At 40.8% G+C, this 19,114-nt stretch overlaps 1 protein-coding gene and 1 long non-coding RNA gene across 3 annotated transcripts in view; one reads left to right on the plus strand and one right to left on the minus strand.

Annotated features, from left to right (window-relative positions):
* Nucleotides 1-1,692: 1,692 nt before the first annotated feature.
* LOC124869834 (vasoactive intestinal polypeptide receptor-like) overlaps nt 1,693-19,114 on the minus strand; it is a 47,752-nt gene continuing 30,330 nt past the window's right edge. The window contains exons 4-13 of one of the 2 annotated variants that reach the window (XM_047367988.1): nt 17,961-18,067; nt 17,761-17,858; nt 12,497-12,626; nt 9,396-9,549; nt 7,848-7,908; nt 6,414-6,480; nt 6,236-6,327; nt 4,686-4,815; nt 4,189-4,230; nt 1,693-4,029 (exon numbers count right to left, since the gene is read on the minus strand). In XM_047367988.1, the coding sequence (XP_047223944.1) occupies nt 3,841-4,029; nt 4,189-4,230; nt 4,686-4,815; nt 6,236-6,327; nt 6,414-6,480; nt 7,848-7,908; nt 9,396-9,549; nt 12,497-12,626; nt 17,761-17,858; nt 17,961-18,067 (1,070 nt within the window). In that variant the 3' untranslated portion in view covers nt 1,693-3,840. The remainder of the gene's footprint in view (nt 4,030-4,188; nt 4,231-4,685; nt 4,816-6,235; nt 6,328-6,413; nt 6,481-7,847; nt 7,909-9,395; nt 9,550-12,496; nt 12,627-17,760; nt 17,859-17,960; nt 18,068-19,114) is intronic. The other variant, XM_047367990.1, reaches the window with a different exon arrangement.
* LOC124869835 lies at nt 9,601-10,663 on the plus strand. The gene is made up of 2 exons (XR_007038665.1): nt 9,601-10,503; nt 10,583-10,663. It is a non-coding gene; the product is annotated as an uncharacterized LOC124869835 (long non-coding RNA).

Here is a 19,114-nt window from a genome sequence, read left to right on the forward strand (position 1 = left end):
CCCCAAACCCAAACGCCATGAATCCCCTCCCCACAGGGGCACACCCCCACAGATGAGCTCCATCCTTAAAAGGCTGATGAAGACACATCCACACAGCGCAAGCTCCACACATGGCCCCACTCCGAGCACCCCCGTCATATCCTGCCCTTCATCACACAGCGCACCGTGATGGCAAGGGCCCCATGCAACGCCATCCCAGCCCCAGCCCCAGCCCAAAGACAAACAGAGTTGGGGCTGGGGTTCAGTTCTGTGGTGTCTGCTTCGTTGCCCCTGATGTACTCACAATAGACCCCCCGACCCCACACCTAGACGGGACAAACTCACCCGGCAAACACCTACATGCTGCAACCCCTCCACGCCACCCTCCAACCCGCTGCCCAGATCCCCCAATTGACTTCAGGCCAATTTCCAAACTACTATTTAAGCAAAATTACTTGAAAAAGTTGCAGAGCAATATTTAGAAAAATCAACAAGTCATCTTACGCAAATTCAAATCAGGTTTATGCAAGATAGATTCCCCCGAAACTGCCTTACTAAAAGTTTCCAGTGATGTCATGATGTCAGCCGATTCAGGAAATTAAACAGTCTTGGTTTTATTGGATCTTTCCTCCGCTCTTGACCACGTTGATCACAAGATTTTGATTGATAGACTTCAAAATCAAATTGGGTTGTCTGGATCCGTCCTTAAATGGGTTTCATCATACCTTTCTGACTGAAGTTTTAGTGTTTTTGTAAATGGGATTATGTCAGACACTTCCAAGTTTTTTGTGGTGTACATCTGTTTTGGTACCGATTCTATTCTATATGTTCTACCCCTTGGACAGGTAAAACATGCATTTTTAACTTTATGCTGATGACATGTAGCTGTACTGCTCATTTAAAAAAAAGAAGTTTCATAAATAAAAGTCCTTAATTGATTGCTTGGCAAATACTACAGTGGTTAAGTGACAACTATTTGCAGCTCAGATAAGACCGAAACTATGATTATTGCTCCTGAAAATAAGCAAGTTATTTTGCAAATTAAACAGATCCTTGGTGTTTTAGGATCTTCTGTGCAGTTCAGCCTTAGAAACCTGGATATTACTTTTGATTCTGAAATGCCTTTAAAGCAACACATAAAGCAGCTGACCAAAGAGTTATTTTCAACTCTGGAATACCTCAAAACTGAGGACTTTCTTGACTGAGCTGAACTTCAGATGACTATTTATTCTGTTATTTTGTCTAGTTTGAACTGCTGTAACAGCTTATTTATATGTTTAAACAAGAAGGAGCTTGACTGTCTTCAGATTGTTAAAAACCTGGCCGCTAAGCTGTTAATTGGCTCCCAGTTCACTTTAATGTCCTGATTATAACTTTTAGAGCTTTGCACAGATGAGCTTCCCCTTACATTTTTGATCTGATCCAGCTCCACACACCATCCCGTAAGTAAGATCATCGGGTTAGATGTTGCTAGTGGTACCCCTCTCAAATTCTTCCTGAAGAGATCGGTCATTCCAAGAAGTTGCACCCTGACTTTGGAATGCACAGCCCCCATTTTTACGCAGTGTCTCTGTTGATGCATTTAAAACATTGAATAGAATGGGTAAAAAAAAACTGCTTCTATATCTGCTAAATTGGTAAAGACAGCCAAAAAGACCTGAAGCTGTATTCACAGTGTAAGGAGGTTCAAGCATTGGCTCAGGGGGTGCTGAATGCAAAGGTTTTTCACAATTTTCCGGTTTTTATTTGTATTTTCTGTCCTCTGCACAATCACTGCTTTGTTTTGGTCTTTAAAATGCAATGCCAGTGAATTACATTGATGTTTGTGGTTGTAATGTGACAAAATGTGGAAATGTTCAGAGGGTACTAACACTCTTATAAGGGGAGTTGTTTAGAAACTTGACCTGAAATAATAAAATATTAAAACATCATAATAAAACTAATCATAATGAAATTGAAAAAAGGCATTTACATTATCGTAAATGACTTATCCTCAGGAAACCATGAACTGATGAGAATATGACAATTTATCTTCTCATTGCTAACATACACAGCTATTAGTGAAAACATTTACCTGCTTATGGTAACAGTATAGAATATTAATACAATCAAGTCATTTATCCATGCAGTCCACACAACAGAAGATAGCTTCCACATATAGTATATTCACTGTATTGAGAACTGATGTAATACATCTGCTCTATCTGCTCCAGAATGTGCACTTAGTGAAAACTAAAAGCTTCTCTTATCTGACCAAAGTCTCACAAGCCAGAGTTCCATTTCTTCTCTGGAATGTTATCCGGCAATAATTCAGCTGAGTGTATGGCCTGTATAAAACTGTCACAGACAGGATAGGCACATCCAGTGCACTGGTTGTGCAATGGACTTCTATCAACAAAGTCCATACATTTTGTCCCCTTTGCAACACAAGCCATTAGGTTAAGTGGTTGCCAAACAAACCTCTCGCTTCTCTTTGGATGTAGCTTGTTTCTGGATTTAGCCATCAGTTGTTTAGCGTAATGTGACAAGTGACAACAAAGTTCCTCTTAAGTACAGAGTAGCTAGAAAGGCCATCCTGCCTTTGTTAGCATGTTAGCATACTGTAGCCAGTGTTGCTCTTGTCAACAGTGAGTCCAGATTAACTTCTCCACATACGTGTTTGCTTGGCCTTTTTGACAACTCTCACTCTTCTGGAGTGAGACTCAACAGTTTTTCACTATTTCTCACACGACTCATAGAAATCCCACTCTACTGTTTGTCACAGATTATTCTAAACACAGTAGAAATTTTGAAATTTTACCATCTTGGCAGGCAGTTTAGAGTGCACTACAGACAAGATTCATATAACCACTATTATGATTAAAAGGCAGTTATGCACAAGTCATAAAAATAGGTCCTCACCTCTGTTTATGCACTTTGTAGAGTGTTTAAAGTACATAGCAGTGGATTTGTATGTAATCTGTATGTCAGCTGTGGTGGTGTGTCACATAACTCGGGCGATGGCAGCCAAAATGGCAAATTACGAGAGCTGAAATGCACAGAAATCAATCAAATGTAAAACATAAAAAATAATGTAGATTCATACCAGTTTAAGTTGTGAAGCCGACCATTATTCCTGTCACCACTTGTTTTGGCCCCTACATCCACTGCTAGCATCCAGCATAGCTTGTGGATTAGCAGTCATTTTGTGGCTTAAACATGGTTGGAGTGCTTCCTCTGTCTGAGTTTTATTTCTCCATGAAGAATTACTACTGATTAGATGAAAATGATTCAAACTCCACAGCAGAATCTGTCTGAAGTTGCTTGTCCAGAACAGTGTTTACCAAAGGCAACAAATCACGTAGTTTTGTGTTTCAGCTCTCCTTGTTTACAATTATTCTCATTATGAACTGTCTGTCCCCAAACCTACTGTGACATTGTGGAACTTGGACATTCACTATTTTTTGTGTGCTTTTTAAATGAGACTTATTTTGAAATAAGAAAGGAACATCCTACTTTCTTTCTTTCAAAAGTCTCAATTCATGATCCACTGAAAAGCTGGCAACCCAGTGGACATAATTTGTCATGCTGCAGTACAGTGAAATGTCTCCCTGATCAAAGCTGTAAAAATAGAAGCTTTCCTTCTTTGCAAACATTTCATTAATAAGAAAGTGTTGTCGAAGGTGTCAGATGACTGTGCTATGTAGAGAAAAACACTGAGCACCTGTTTCTTTTTACAGCTAGCATATAAGATTACAACAAAAAAAATCCACTTTAGGATTATCATGGACTTAGTACACTCAGTGTATGGTAACAGTACATGTGAGTCACATAGTCATTAAATGATAATAAAAACAGAAGGGAGTCAGCGTTCGGTGGGTTTCAGATTGCAGAAAGGTGCTCCTGGCAGGTCGAAACCCGTCGCGTGGTGGGGCTGCATTTGGTCAACAAGGTGATCTGGGTGCTAAAATTGTTGCCATTGCTCCCAATGGAGGGCTGCTGGTACTTGTCAGTGCCAAGGAACCTCTGCAGCATCCACCTGCGCCACTTGCGCTTAACCTCGGACTGCACCTGCAGGGGAGTCCCAGGGGTGGACAAACAGCATGGAGGAGTGGTGTTAAAGGAGGGCTGGACACACACCGAGGCTTGGTTAAAAAGTAACAGACTTGGTGACATTTTAAAAAGAGAGTAAACACCTTCAAGAGCTGTGCTTTGTTTGAATTTACTCACCTCTCCATTCAGGAAGCAGTACAGGACTGCAACAACAAAGCCCTGTTGTGAAGAGACACAGAGCAATAAGAGGAGTTGCTGTTGAAAAGGAAGCTGAACTACATAGCCCAGCTGGGGAAGTGCTCCAAATATTTTAGCATGAATAATGATGGTAAGATTAAGACCAACTTCAAGCTTAGACAGGAGGTTCATCATGTAGATGTCTGGGACATGTTCCCAGGAGATATCATTCTGAGCCAAAATGGTTATAAATTGAGAGGACTTTCCACCACAAAGTTTCTATTTTTGCACTTTGCTCTTAACATCTATGTGCATTGCAATACCGTGATTCAGTAAACATATTCCAAATGCAATCCAAGTACACTATTCTGTTGTTGTAGTACAAGTATTCCCCCAGAACTTATTAAAATGGTCATTTAAATAAAGAATTTCTGGTTGACCTCTGGAAAATACAAGATCCAGGCTTTGTATCTGCACAAAGTGATTAGGTGTATTACCTGAAAGGATCCCAGAACAAGATCAAACACCATCCTGAGCTGTGAATGGATGTGGTCGGGGATAAAGGCAAATATTATGTAGTTTATCCCAAAAAGAGGTATCAACAACAGGGTAGATTTAGCCAGTCTCCTAAAGACAACAGAAAAGGCAGATAAAAGGAGACATATATATATATATATATCTCTTGACAAAAAAAGTCTGAAAAGTATGGTGTGCTTTTGCATTTCTTTCTTTTGTCTTTGGGGTATGTCTCTGTCAGCTTTGCACATTTAAAATTTGGATCATTATTTTTTTTTAAATAGCTGAAGCTATACCATTACATTGTACCTTTGTTCTGCTGGATGGTCAACCTCCAACCCAGATCAAGTGTTTCGCAGCCTTTAAAAAAATTCTCTCCCACGGTTGTCCTGTATGCAGCTTCATCCATTCTCCTATGAACTCTGAACAATTTCACTATTCATGCAGAATGAAAGCATCCCCATGGCATGCTGCTGCCACAACCATGTTTCACTGTAGGGGTGGTGTGTTCAGGGTGATGTGTAGTTTTTCTTTTCTACCACACAGAGTTTTGCATGAAGGCCAAAGAGTTAGATTTTGGTGTGATCTGACCAGAGCACCTTATTCCACATTTCTCGTGTCCCCCACATGGTTTGTGGGAAACTAAAACAAATTTTTTTTAATAGTTTTGTTTCAGTCAGATTTGGAAAGGCCAGATTTGTGGAGTACATAAATAACAGTTAACCTATCAACAGATTCTGCCACCTGATCTGAGGATCTCTGCAGGTTGGTAGGTTTGGAGTTGTGGCATGCCCTTTTCATTCTCAGATGATGAATTAAACAGTGCTCTGTGAGAGGTTAAGAACATGGGATATTGTTTTATAACCTAAAACCTATTTGAACCTCTCCACAAATGCATCCTGACCTGTGTGCGGTGTTCCTTGACCTTCAGGTTGCCGTTTGGCCTCCAACAAACCCTTGAGGCCTTCACAGAACAAATGGATTAACTTACACACAGTTGGACTCTGTTTGCTAATTAGCTGAGTTGCCATGGATTTTATTTAGGGGTATCATATTAAAATGGGTTATAATACAAATGCACACCATACTTCTCACATGTGAGGAATGTTTTTGCTTAATTCCAGTTATAAGATAAGAGACTTTGTTGATCTCACAATGAAGAAATTAACTTGTTACAGCAGCTCTTAAGTAACACACAAGTAATGTGCAGATAGTTATGAAAAATGTGCAGTCAAAGAAGAACAGAGTAAATGTGCAAACACAAGTAGTAACAATAGAATTAAAGAGAAATATGATACTTTGTGTGTTCTAGTTACATAAAACTCTAATAAAATGTTTGTGTTTATAACACAACAAAATAGGAAAAGGCTCAAGGTGTATGAATACATTTAAAAGGCATTGTGTAACTTTGTTAATAAAGAGCAATTGCTTAACACCAAATCCTAACACAGAAAGCTGCGTTCTACAATGTCAGACCTGGCTGCAACCTTTGCTTCAACAGACTTGCTGACATTTGGCAATAAAAACCTACGAGTACTGGTTGGATTCCTTCCTTCCGATGTCAGGACAATTCATTTTTTGCCGCAGGATCCGAATTATGCAAATGAAGAGGAAAAAGTTCATCTGCCACAGAAGCGGGACACTGGTTAATGGCGTATTATGCAGAACTTTAGGTGAAATATTAAGTGCATACAGGTGACGTAACTCACAAGTATGGCGACTAAAATGGGTGTTTTGATGATCCACCATGGGGCGTCATCAATTATTTCCCAGCATCTGACACAGAGGAGCAACAAATGGAGAATATAGATCAATTAACGTAGGACTCAACACTACATAAAGTAAATACACAACAAAAGAAATACTTTTTTTGAATTGTTCATCTTAACAGTCAGAAGTATTGCAATGGTTAAAAACATAGATTGTTCTTTTCACTGAACTTCACCAAAGTGATTTTAATGTATAGACACAATTGCAGTGTCTTGCAAAAGGATTCATAATGCTTGAACTTCTGAACATTACAATCAAAAACTTGTGATAGACCAACACAAAATAGTTCATTGTGAAGAGGAAGGAACCCGATACACTGTTTTCTCGTTTATTTTCACAAAAAAAATATGGAACGGTTTGCTGTACATTTGTCTTCAGCCTTTTTCAGTCTGAAACCCCCGAAATAAAATCCTGGACTGCTTTCAGAAGTAACCTAAATTGCATAAGATGTTCTAGAATAAACAGCATCATAGAGACCAAGGAACACAGCAGGCAGGTCAGGGAGAAAGTTTTGGAGAAGTGTTAATCAGGGTTGTGTTATAAAACAATATCCCTGCTTTGTATTAGTTTGTATGCAGCACACCTGAGTCAATACTCTTCAAAGCTACATTTTGCTAGAACTGCAGATGCCAGTTTTTAGAGTAAAAGACAACCTCTGCCACTGTAGCTCTGGCTTTGGTTGGTGGAAGAAGGTGCTCTGGTCAGGACAAATTAAAATCCTTTGACTAACATTCCCAATTCTATGCGTGGCAGAAAACTAACATTGCAAATCTGAACATGAGTAGAACATCATTTATACACAGTGTGTTGCTGTTCTGCAAGAAACAATGTTTTTTTTTATTTTTTTTATTTCTAAGGCCCTGTCCACACAGACAAATATGAATAATATAGTTGTGAGGTTTTATAAGGCACTGTGTGTGGCACATTCTAGATTTAGAGGTTGTGCCGTTAAAGGACTCTTTAACATCTGTTGCAGGGTTCTTAATATACTGCTATTCCCTCCTCAGTTTAGAGTGCTTTTATAAGGTATTATGATTAATATTAAAGAAAACAAAACATCAAGAAAAATTGAAATGAGAGGCTAGATAAAGTGTCTCTCCTCATGAGTCTAAGGACCTGCAGGTCCTTTCAGCTTAGACATGGAGCACTCTCTTCTCCTGAACCAAGTGCTGTTTTTTTCCCGTCACAAATGTTAATATTTGCCACAACCTGGCTCTTTTTTTAGTCTAATTGTTGTTTACAAATTATTTCACAAGGAGTCTGGGTTTTTCCAATAGTGTACGCACTCGCTCACCAAAAGCAGCCATGTTCGCAGCAAAGTTGTGTAAGAAACATGTTCCTTTTTTGTTTTATAAAAATAACATTTAACTCACCCAGGATGATTTAAATAAGCTTTTGTAACCACCCATGCAGAGATGAAGATAGTTGGAGCCCCTGTAAACAAACAGCAGACAGAATTAGCTGTAATCAATGTTAAAATATTCACTGTCCCAAAAAGGAGTTATCAGTTATGTCAACAGTGATCCAAACAACCCAAGCACACAGCCAAGATGGCCAAATAAGTGGCTGAGTGTCACGATGGGGTTTTGGAGTGGACCAATGCGCAGACAAGGGCTTGGCAGCAGCATTTTGAAATGGTCTTCAGCTTTATTCAAAAGGTTATGAACATAGCAAAAACATAGCAAGTACTCAATGCAGGAACGTAGTAAAAACTGAACTTAATCAGTAGTTGTGAAACAGAGGAACCAGCAACACACAATGAAACAAAACCAACTAATATACTGAGGGAGACAAAGGCAGGTAATCAAAGGAACTAAGAACAGGTGTGACAAGGAGGCAGGGAGGCTGAAGGAACAGGTGAAACTAATTAACAATAAAGAGAAACATAGACCTAAGCAAAACTATAGACAGAGATAAATAATCAAATGAAGCATACAAAAACTAGAATAACCATAAACTAAAGGAAACAGAAGAATAACAACAACATAAGACCAGGCAACCTAAGTATAAACAAAGAACCCATAAAGAGACCCAGATTACAAAAGTAAACAAACCTAAAACCACACTGATGGAAACACGCAGAGAACATGAGGACTAGAATAAATACAAACAAAATGTAAATAGAACTAGAACTATAGAAACTAAACATAAAGAACCATGCTAAAAAGGGAGTACAACTATAGAGGAAACTAACACAGAGGAAGTAACCAAAACAACCACGACTAACAAAATACTAAATATACACATCTTAGATAAAAAGTAACTAAACACAAAGTCCAAACCCTGACACTGAGCCCTGCCTGATTTACTATAGCTGAAGCAAGCATGCTTATCAGTTTTTAAAGGATTCTTATGAGCTCAGTGCCACTAAGGGTTCATCTAGGGACCCTACAGGAAAGACACAGGCTCCATTTTCCTGCTGACAGACAGCATTTTACCCCTATTTATAGTTATTTTATTGGTGTGGTGGGGAAAATAAAACATGGTTACTGATTATTTCAAAGGAAATTAAAGGACAAAAAGAGTCATAAAAGAAGGTAGCATGAAAGCGGTCCGATTCTGACAGCTGCTCTGTGTGATTGTTTGTATTTTAATGAATAGTTGCTGCAAAGAGGAAAGTTTCAGTTATTAGGTAAAAATCATATTTATGTTTTTGTTATATTAGTTCAGTCCATGTATGCTGAAGCTGAATTTCTGTCATAAGGGGAAATGCTGGCAGTTCAAAAGCACAGATGCTGCTGCTGATCTAAGCATGACTCCTTCATATGGAGACAAGCGAGTCAGCACTTTACAGAACTAGCTGCATGCTTAAAATCAACATGTAAGTTACTTTAAGAAAGATATCACATTAAGAAAGGATGGACAAGGGGTACAGATTATACTCAGACACCCAGGAATGAGACTGCTATGTGAGCACTTACCCCAGCCAATCAAAATGTACCACCAAAAGTACTTCCTCTCAGAGAAGAAGGAGACTGCCAACAGGGCGTGAAGGTAGAGGCCCTCTACCAGCAGCCAGAAGTAACTTGCCATGACTCCATACTGGAAGAAGACCACTACTGCCTTGCAGCCCACCTGCAACACATGCATCTGTCTGTGGCTTACTGTATTCACCATGAATACAATATAAATGTGTTTCAAGACAGAAATTTGGTTTGATTAACTCTAAATCCAATAAATCAGTCTACATGCTTATAAAAAATATTTGTGAGGCAAGAAAAGTCCAAAATCTTTTTCTCCTTTTTTTTAACAATGATTTGCCAAATAAATGTTCCATTCATGTTAATGCTAATGACACTGTTATTCACGGTTCCTATCCTGATGTATTACAAATTCTGAAAAATCTAGTTTTAGCTTAGTTTAAAATGGTTTCATAATAACAAAGTGTAGTTAAAAAAGAAAAGGCTTTGCATTGTTTGATTGAATTTTATACTCTCTGCACATTCTTCTCCTTTGGTTATTGATTTTGATGACATATGTCATACCCACAGTGGCTGTGTGCAGTTTGTGCTGTGTTTTCTCTGTCCTGCAGGGTGTGACTGACAGGGGCAGCTGCAACAGGTGTTTCTCATTTGAGTCCAATCATCGAGGCTTCATAAGGAGCTGGAACCTGGAAGGAGGCATCAGCTTGTTGTCTCTGCCAGCATGGTAACCTGACGAGTTTCTGTAGTTCTGTGAATTTCCTAAAGCCTGCTCTAATCAAGTTTCTTGTCCTGCTTTGCAGATCTGATTATTCTTGTCTTTGATTCCAAGCTCCTGTTCTCTGTATTCATGCTCCGGTGAGTTTTGGAAACAACTCCACCACTCCAGCCATGAGTCTCCCTTCCTTTCTTACCTCCAGCTCCGCAGCTTTGAGTTCACCTTGTGGAAACACCAAACTATTGCTCACCTGCCTGTTCCCCCCTCAACTGCTGCTTAAGGATCACAAAGATCGTCAGCACTGTGAATCTCCGTGCTACTAATCCTGCAAAACTCAGCCTCTGTGGGAAAGACTTGCTACCTCTAACAAGCCGTCATCCACCACCAACAGTAAGCTTACCCCAATCCTACCCTGCACTACTCCCTATGACTTCCTCCGAACAACAATAACATCTCCTCTCCTCCTCAGTGCCAGTCCAGATCCCTCTGGCAGATCCAGTCCGTGTTCAGTCTTATTCTGGTTGTGTTACAAATAAACTGTTAGAACTGCTGTTTTGCCTCCATAATTGTTGCCATACTCAGTCAGTAAAACAAACATTATGACAACATGTCAGTACTTGAGAAGGTAGACTCCCTCAAATATCTGCTTTACAGTCTAATTATTTAGCCCTTCAAAGTAGGAAGAAAATAACAGCCCACCACAACTGATCGCCTCATGTTAGCTTCCTGAATGCCTGAATAACACTCCCTACAGATTGGAGTTGAGACCCTTTCATGTAGAATTCATCATTATTGCAAGCCTAATATGCTTAATTAGCTTCAATCTGAAAGCCTTTTCATTGGGATCAATTTATTTCCATATGTGTACACTTTATCCTTGCAACCCTAAATCAGTTTTCTTATTTTCACCAGCTTTATTGTACATAATTTTAAATCATTTATAAATGCAGCTATATTAGATTGAAGTTTATAAAATGTACCTTCAAAGAAAAGAACTGCCGGTGTTGCTTATAACTTTGTACACGCAGGCACAGTAAATTGGAAATTATATTGTGAAATCTACATTTGTATGTTGATTACAAGCCACGTGGTTGCTCTCCGTAGAATAAACCTTGCTTTTTTTAAAGGAATTTTAAAAGGTGATTCATCAAATTACATCAGAACATTTTGCTTCATTTAATCATAGCTCTGCACTGACGTCTCCTCTGATTTTACCTGTTTATTTTACCGCTATTCCCATCACTGCTTTTAAAACTCCTGCTGTTTCTCATATTCAGAAAGTGGATCGAGGATGACCTTGATCTGACACGCAAGGACTTCAAATTACTCACACCTGCTAAACTTGATGGGTATGCTGGTTTTATTAGAGCTGCTTGCTTTGTGAATCAGATACTGAGATGCCACAGATAACTTGGACAAAAAAATAAAAAGCCGCACAGGGGCCTTAAGCACAAACATTTTTGGACCACGTAAGGTCTTCATTCTAACCTAGTTAAACGGTTCCCAAAATATTTTGACGTGTTTTTCTTTGTAAAGTTAAGAAACATCTTATACATTTAGCAGCTGTGTGTAGTGTTGGGTAATCTTTGAATCCCTAGGACACAATATCTAAACCCAGACATTAAAATTCAGCCCTCAGAGCAGCAGGTTTTTTTTTTTACAGTCGAATGATCCAATTCCCTAGAGATAACACAGATCAATCAAACAAACTGAGATTTGAAATAGCAACACTGCATTAGAGCCTTGGACAGTCACGTAAAACTGAAACACCTGCGTTGCTCAAAACTGCAGCAGAGGTTAATCTGACTTATGGTTTTCTTAGCACTTAGGCTAATAGTGTTGTCAAGATTAATTCAAAGTAGATTTCACAGCTGTGAATGCAACGTACAGGCATTGCTGTCTGCTGTCCAGGTTCAATGTTAAACAAACAGGAACTCTCACAACATCCTGCATTACAGGTGAATAGGAAAACTTTGGCTCAGGTGTGTAAGGGACTCTGCAAACATAGTTACACCCAAAATGTTGAATAAACTCTGAGACACTACATTTAGGGCAGTATGGTCTGAAAGAGCAACTGCATCAAGTTAAGGCAAAAATCAATGATTTGGGAGGAAAATAGGCTAACCGTGCAGTTTCACTGACATGCTGGCAGCACTGTGTACTTTGAGGGCATAGTCATGTCTTGGAAAACATCATTGGTCATCATTTACTCTGACTCCGTTTGGTCTGAAGTATGACGGTTAGTTTCCTTAGACCTGATGCCTTTTTGTCTATGGTCTAACATCTAAAGTCTGACTATGCTTTCCTGAGACATGTACACAACGTAAAGCAATGTAAGCACAGCGTTTACCAGCACAGATAGATGATTGGACAGAGTACTCACTGTTGGCTGGCAGTTTTCTGTCTCACCGACCTCATACAGAACCACGTCTTTTATAAAAACAGTGACGGCTTTGAGGATGAGAGACACAAACAGATGCATGTGGATATAGTTTCTTGTGCAGTGAAGCTTCCTGTAGAAAACAATGTTCAAACTGAAAAGGACACACTTTTAATTGTTTTGAGTCAAGAAATATCACTTTGAACTGCATAATTTTACTTAAGCAAAGCAGAAATGGATCAGTGGTTATACAGGTCCTTGTCAAAAAATTGGCATATTGTGATGAAGTTCATTATTTTCCATAATGTCATAATGAAAATTTAACATTCATATATTTTAGATTCATTGAACACTAACTGAAATATTTCAGGTCTTTTATTGTCTTAATACGGATGATTTTGGCATACAGCTCATGAAAACCCAAAATTCCTATCTCACAAAATTTGCATATTTCATCCGACCAATAAAAGAAAAGTGTTTTTAATACAAAAAACGTCAACCTTCAAATAATCATGTACAGTTATGCACTCAATACTGGGTCGGGAATACTTTGGCAGAAATGACTGCTTCAAAGCGGCGTGGCATGGAGGCAATCAGCCTGTGGCACTGCTGAGGTCTTATGGAGGCCCAGGATGCTTCGATAGCGGCCTTTAGCTCATCCAGAGTGTTGGGTCTTGAGTCTCTCAACGTTCTCTTCACAATATCCCACAGATTCTCTATGGGGTTCAGGTCAGGAGAGTTGGCAGGCCAATTGAGCACAGTGATACCATGGTCAGTAAACCATTTACCAGTGGTTTTGGCACTGTGAGCAGGTGCCAGGTCGTGCTGAAAAATGAAATCTTCATCTCCATAAAGCTTTTCAGCAGATGGAAGCATGAAGTGCTCCACAATCTCCTGATAGCTAGCTGCATTGACCCTGCCCTTGATAAAACACAGTGGACCAACACCAGCAGCTGACACGGCACCCCAGACCATCACTGACTGTGGGTACTTGACACTGGACTTCTGGCATTTTGGCATTTCCTTCTCCCCAGTCTTCTTCCAGACTCTGGCACCTTGATTTCCGAATGACATGCAGAATTTGCTTTCATCTGAAAAAAGTACTTTGGACCACTGAGCAACAGTCCAGTGCTGCTTCTCTGTAGCCCAGGTCAGGCGCTTCTGCCGCTGTTTCTGGTTCAAAAGTGGCTTGACCTGGGGAATGCGGCACCTGTAGCCCATTTCCTGCACACGCCTGTGCACGGTGGCTCTGGATGTTTCTACTCCAGACTCAGTCCACTGCTTCCGCAGGTCCCCCAAGGTCTGGAATCGGCCCTTCTCCAGAATCTTCCTCAGGGTCCGGTCACCTCTTCTCGTTGTGCAGCGTTTTCTGCCACACTTTTTCCTTCCCACAGACTTCCCACTGAGGTGCCTTGATACAGCACTCTGGGAACAGCCTATTCGTTCAGAAATTTCTTTCTGTGTCTTACCCTCTTGCTTGAGGGTGTCAATAGTGGCCTTCTGGACAGCAGTCAGGTCGGCAGTCTTACCCATGATTGGGGTTTTGAGTAATGAACCAGGCTGGGAGTTTTAAAGGCCTCAGGAATCTTTTGCAGGTGTTTAGAGTTAACTCGTTGATTCAGATGATTAGGTTCATAGCTCGTTTAGAGACCGTTTTAATGATATGCTAATTTTGTGAGATAGGAATTTTGGGTTTTCATGAGCTGTATGCCAAAATCATCCGTATTAAGACAATAAAAGACCTGAAATATTTCAGTTAGTGTGCAATGAATCTAAAATATATGAATGTTAAATTTTCATCATGACATTATGGAAAATAATTAACTTTATCACAATATGCTAATATTTTGAGAAGGACCTGTATGCGCTTGATACTCTTGACTATTGCAATGTAAAGTGCCGTCACTGTTTCTAAATGCCCATATATAAACCCTGAAAATGTCAAGAAGTGATATCTTTATCAGCTGAAACAGATGTGAAAACATCTGACTTGACATTCAGCAAAGATTTAAAAATGAACAATCCAAAGAATTTCTGCAGATGCAATGACACTAATGTTAAATTATTTACTCTGGTTTCCACACAAATGTCTTCTCGTTAGGCAGATGACTTTGGTTGAATTGTGCAAAACCACTAGGCGGATCATCTGAGCAGGTCAGATGAGATGTTGCACACCATCAACCAGCTGCCTGAGCACTGCATTTAAAGCTGAACATAAACAGCAAATCCTCCTGACATCCTGTGTTTCTGCTCCAGAGTGCAAGCCAATGGCATTTCATAACCCGGTGGAGTAAACATAGCCCTTGTTGTTTAGCCCATCATGTGCAAACAGCAAAAATGCAAACTGAGAGGAATAGGATGCTTGCTAAAAGCCAAGTACACACCAGTTAAACTTATCAATGTCACATTATTGTTTAAGTGCAAGTCAACACAGAAGGTTGAAATGGAGCATGGTGTAAACATCATCCACCCCTCTAATTTGTTTGACTTCAAGCTGTAGCTTGCGTTTATGGTCACTTTTGGTTAATAGCATTGCAGTGTTCATATGATAAATGACAAGTATTTAAAATTCTGTTAAATTACTGTGCAAAAAGCACTCAAACTTCTAGATATTATAGAAAACGATTATTGAAAAACAATGCTCAAAAAAATAAAGGGAACACTTAAACAACACAATAAAACTCCAAGTAAATCAAACTTCTGTGAAATCAAACTGTCCACTTAGGAAGCAACACTGATTGACAATCAACTTCACAACTGTTGTTCAAATAGAATAGACAACAGGGGGAAATCTTTGGTGATTAGCAAGACACTCAATAAAGGAGTGGTTCTGCAGGTGGGGACCACAGACCACTTCTCAGTACCGATGCTTTCTGGCTGATGTTTTGGTCACATTTGAATGTTGGTGGTGCTTTCACACTCATGGTAGCATGAGACGGACTCTACAACCCACACAAGTGGCTCAGGTAGTGCAGCTCATCCAGGATGGCACATCAATGCGGGCTGTGGCAAGAAGGTTTGCTGTGTTTGTCAGCGTAGTGTCCAGAGCCTGGAGGCGCTACCAGGAGACAGGCCATTAAACCAGGAGACGTGGAGGAGGCCGTAGGAGGGCAACAACCTAGCAGCAGGACCGTTACCTCCGCCTTTGTGCAAGGAGGAACAGGAGGAGCACTGCCAGAGCCCTGCAAAATGACCTCCAGCAACGCCACAAATCTGCATGTGTCTGCACGAACGGTTAGAAACCGACTCCATGAGGATGGTATGAGGGCCCAACGTCCACAAATGGTGGTTGTGCTCACAACCCAATACCGTGCAGGACGCTTGGCATTTGCCAGAGAACACCAGGATTGGCAAATTCGCCACTGGAACCCTGTGCTCTTCACAGATGAAAGCAGGTTCACACTGAGCACATGTGACAGACGTGACAGAGTCTGGAGACACCGTGGAGAGTGATCTGCAGCCTGCAACATCCTTCAGCATGACCGGTTTGGCAGTGGGTCAGTAATGGCGTGGGGTGGCATTTCTTTGGAGGGCCGCACATCCTAGATCTGAATGAATGAAATATTCTCATTGAATACTTTGATCTGTACAAAGTTGAATGTGCTGACAACAAAATCCCACAAAAATCATCAATGGAAATCAAATTTATTAACCAATGGAGGCCTGGATTTGGAGTCACACACTAAATGAAAGTGGAAAAACACACTACAGGCTGATCCAACTTTGATGTAATGTCCTTAAAACAAGTCAAAATGAGGCTCAGTATTGTGTGTGGCCTCCATTTGCCTGTATGACCTCCCTACAACGCCTGGACATGCTCCTGATGAGACGGCGGATGGTCTCCTGAGGGATCTCCTCTCAGACCTGGACTAAAGCATCCACCAACTCCTGGACAGTCTGTGGTGCAATGTGACGTTGGTGGATGGAGCGAGACATGATGTCTCAGATGTGCTCAATTGGATTCAGGTCTGGGGAACGGGTGGGCCAGTCCATAGCTTCAATGTCTTCATCTTGCAGGAACTGCTGACACACTCCAGCCACATGAGGTCTAGCATTGTCCTGCATTAGGAGGAACCCAGGGCCAACCGCACCAGCATATGGTCTCACAAGGGGTCTGAGGATCTCATCTCGGTACCTAATGGCAGTCAGGCTACCTCTGGCCATGCGGCCCTCCAAAGAAATGCCACCCCACACCATTACTGACCCGCTACCAAACCGGTCATGCTGAAGGATGTTGCAGGCAGCAGATCACTCTCCACGGTGTCTCCAGACTCTGTCACGTCTGTCCCATGTGCTCAGTGTGAACCTGCTTTCATCTGTGAAGACCACAGGGCGCCAGTGGCAAATTTGCCAATCCTGGTGTTCTCTGGCAAATGCCAAGCATCCCGCACGGTGTTGGGCTGTGAGCACAAACCCCATTTGTGGACGTCGGGCCCTCATACCATCCTCATGGAGTCGGTTTCTAACGGTTTGTGCAGACACATACACATTTGTGGCCTGCTGGAGGTCATTTTGCAGGGCTCTGGAAGTGCTCCTCCTGTTCCTCCTTGCACAAAGGTGGAGGTAACGGTCCTGCTGCTGGGTTGTTTCCCTCCTACGGCCTCCTCCACGTCTCCTGGTTTACTGACCTGTCTCCTGGTAGCGCCTCCAGGCTCTGGACACTATGCTGACAAACACAGCAAACCTTCTTGTCACAGCTCACATTGATGTGTCATCCTGGATGAGCTGCACTACCTGAGCCACTTGTGTGGGTTGTAGAGTCCGTCTCATGCTACCACGAGTGTGAAAGCACCACCAACATTCAAAAGTGACCAAAACATCAGCCAGAAAGTATAGGTACTGAGAAGTGGTCTGTGGTCCCCACCTGCAGATCCACTCCTTTATTGAGTGTGTCTTGCTAATCGCCAAAGATTTCCCCCTGTTGTCTATTCTATTTGAACAACATCATGTGAAATTGATTGTCAATCAGTGTTGCTTCCTAAGTGGACAGTTTAATTTCACAGAAGTTTGATTTACTTGGAGTTTTATTGTGTTGTTTAAGTGTTCCCTTTATTTTTTTGAGCAGTGTATATAATATTGTGGGCCAAATAAAGCCAAAAACTGTTAAACCTTAGATAGTCATAAATTAGGTGTCCATGGTCCTCCAGAGGAATGATGGTAAGTTGGAAAACGCAGCACATGATGTGGTACTTGTTTTGAAAAGTTTGAAAACCTCTGCTCCTAATGATGAAAAAATTGTGTATGTATTTTCTAAGAATAATCCTTACCGAAAGAGACACAGTATGATGATGGCAACCATCAGAGAAATAAGGGAAACGCTGTGACCGACTGTGTAGCCAACTTTGATGGTGCTGTAAAATTCTTCCTGTAACAACATTATCCATGATACCAGACTCAGGCAAGTCATTTAGATATTTCTTGAAACATAAGCACATCACATAGGCTCACATCAGCAGCAAACACTGACCATGTTTTCTTCCACCGTGTTGTTGGGATTGTAGCCGCACTCCATTATATAAGAGTCTAGGCTGCTTGGGGGCCAGCCGTGCACAGTGCAGATCTTTGATAGATTACCTGAGGAACCGAGACACAGGGGAAGAACTAAGCATTATCATGGCATTATAACGTGATGATGGTTCTTGCATGTTTCATGTAAAAGTAGAGCAATGAATAGGACTTATTAAGGGGAATCAACAACTCTTACATTTACTCACTCCTAATTATGTCACTCTGAGATATGTATGTCACTGTGGAATACTCCCAAACACTGAAAGGAAAAGGACGCAATAACTGAAGATCAGTTTCTCAGGCTGCACCCACCCACACAAAGATGTTTTCATCTGTGGGACAGAGGTGAAAGATGTGAAGACAAGTACCTTAAGGGAAGAAATCTGCCCCTTAATGGAGATATTATACCACCATAGTTCATATCTGTGGTCAGACTACAGTGCAATGGAGAAGAGGAGACAAGTAGAAAATGAGCTTAGGAGAAGAGAGAGGAGATAGGAGAAGCAATGAAGAGTTCTACAGACAGGGAAAATATAATATTAAGGACAGCAAATTAGAGCACAGGAAAGGAGATTTAAGCTCTGTGGAGCAAATAAAAATGCTGCACACTGGAAGAGTCAAGCAATGGGATTAAAAAACTAAGAGGGGAAAACAAAAGAAACTCAAATATAGAAAAAAAAACGAAAGAGTGGAGAGGCACAGAATCAAAGTTGATTGAGAGCCAGTGTGAACTTTCTGCAGTCGGCATGTAATTTCCTGTGTCAGCTCAGTCGACAAATGGAAATTTGAGAAAACCTCCTTCTGCTGTTGAGCTTTAAGCAGATGCTGAGTTAATTTTCCAACAGGACTTGGCACCTTCCCATACTGCCAAAAATAAAGATAACTGCTTTAATGATCATGGTAACACCCTGCTTGACCAGTCAACAATCTGGCCTGACCTTAAACACCATAGAGAATCTATGCCTTGCTGCAACGATGCAGGAATTCATGCAAAAGGAGTCATGACTAAGCATTGAGTAACATATTTTTCAGTAGGTTGATATTTCTGCATTTTAAATATCTTTACAATTGGTCATATGTGGTATTTAAATTTCATAAAATTACCAAAATAAA

Source organism: Girardinichthys multiradiatus, chromosome 6 (assembly GCF_021462225.1).
Source record: "Girardinichthys multiradiatus isolate DD_20200921_A chromosome 6, DD_fGirMul_XY1, whole genome shotgun sequence".
In the NCBI taxonomy this organism is placed as follows: domain Eukaryota; kingdom Metazoa; phylum Chordata; class Actinopteri; order Cyprinodontiformes; family Goodeidae; genus Girardinichthys; species Girardinichthys multiradiatus.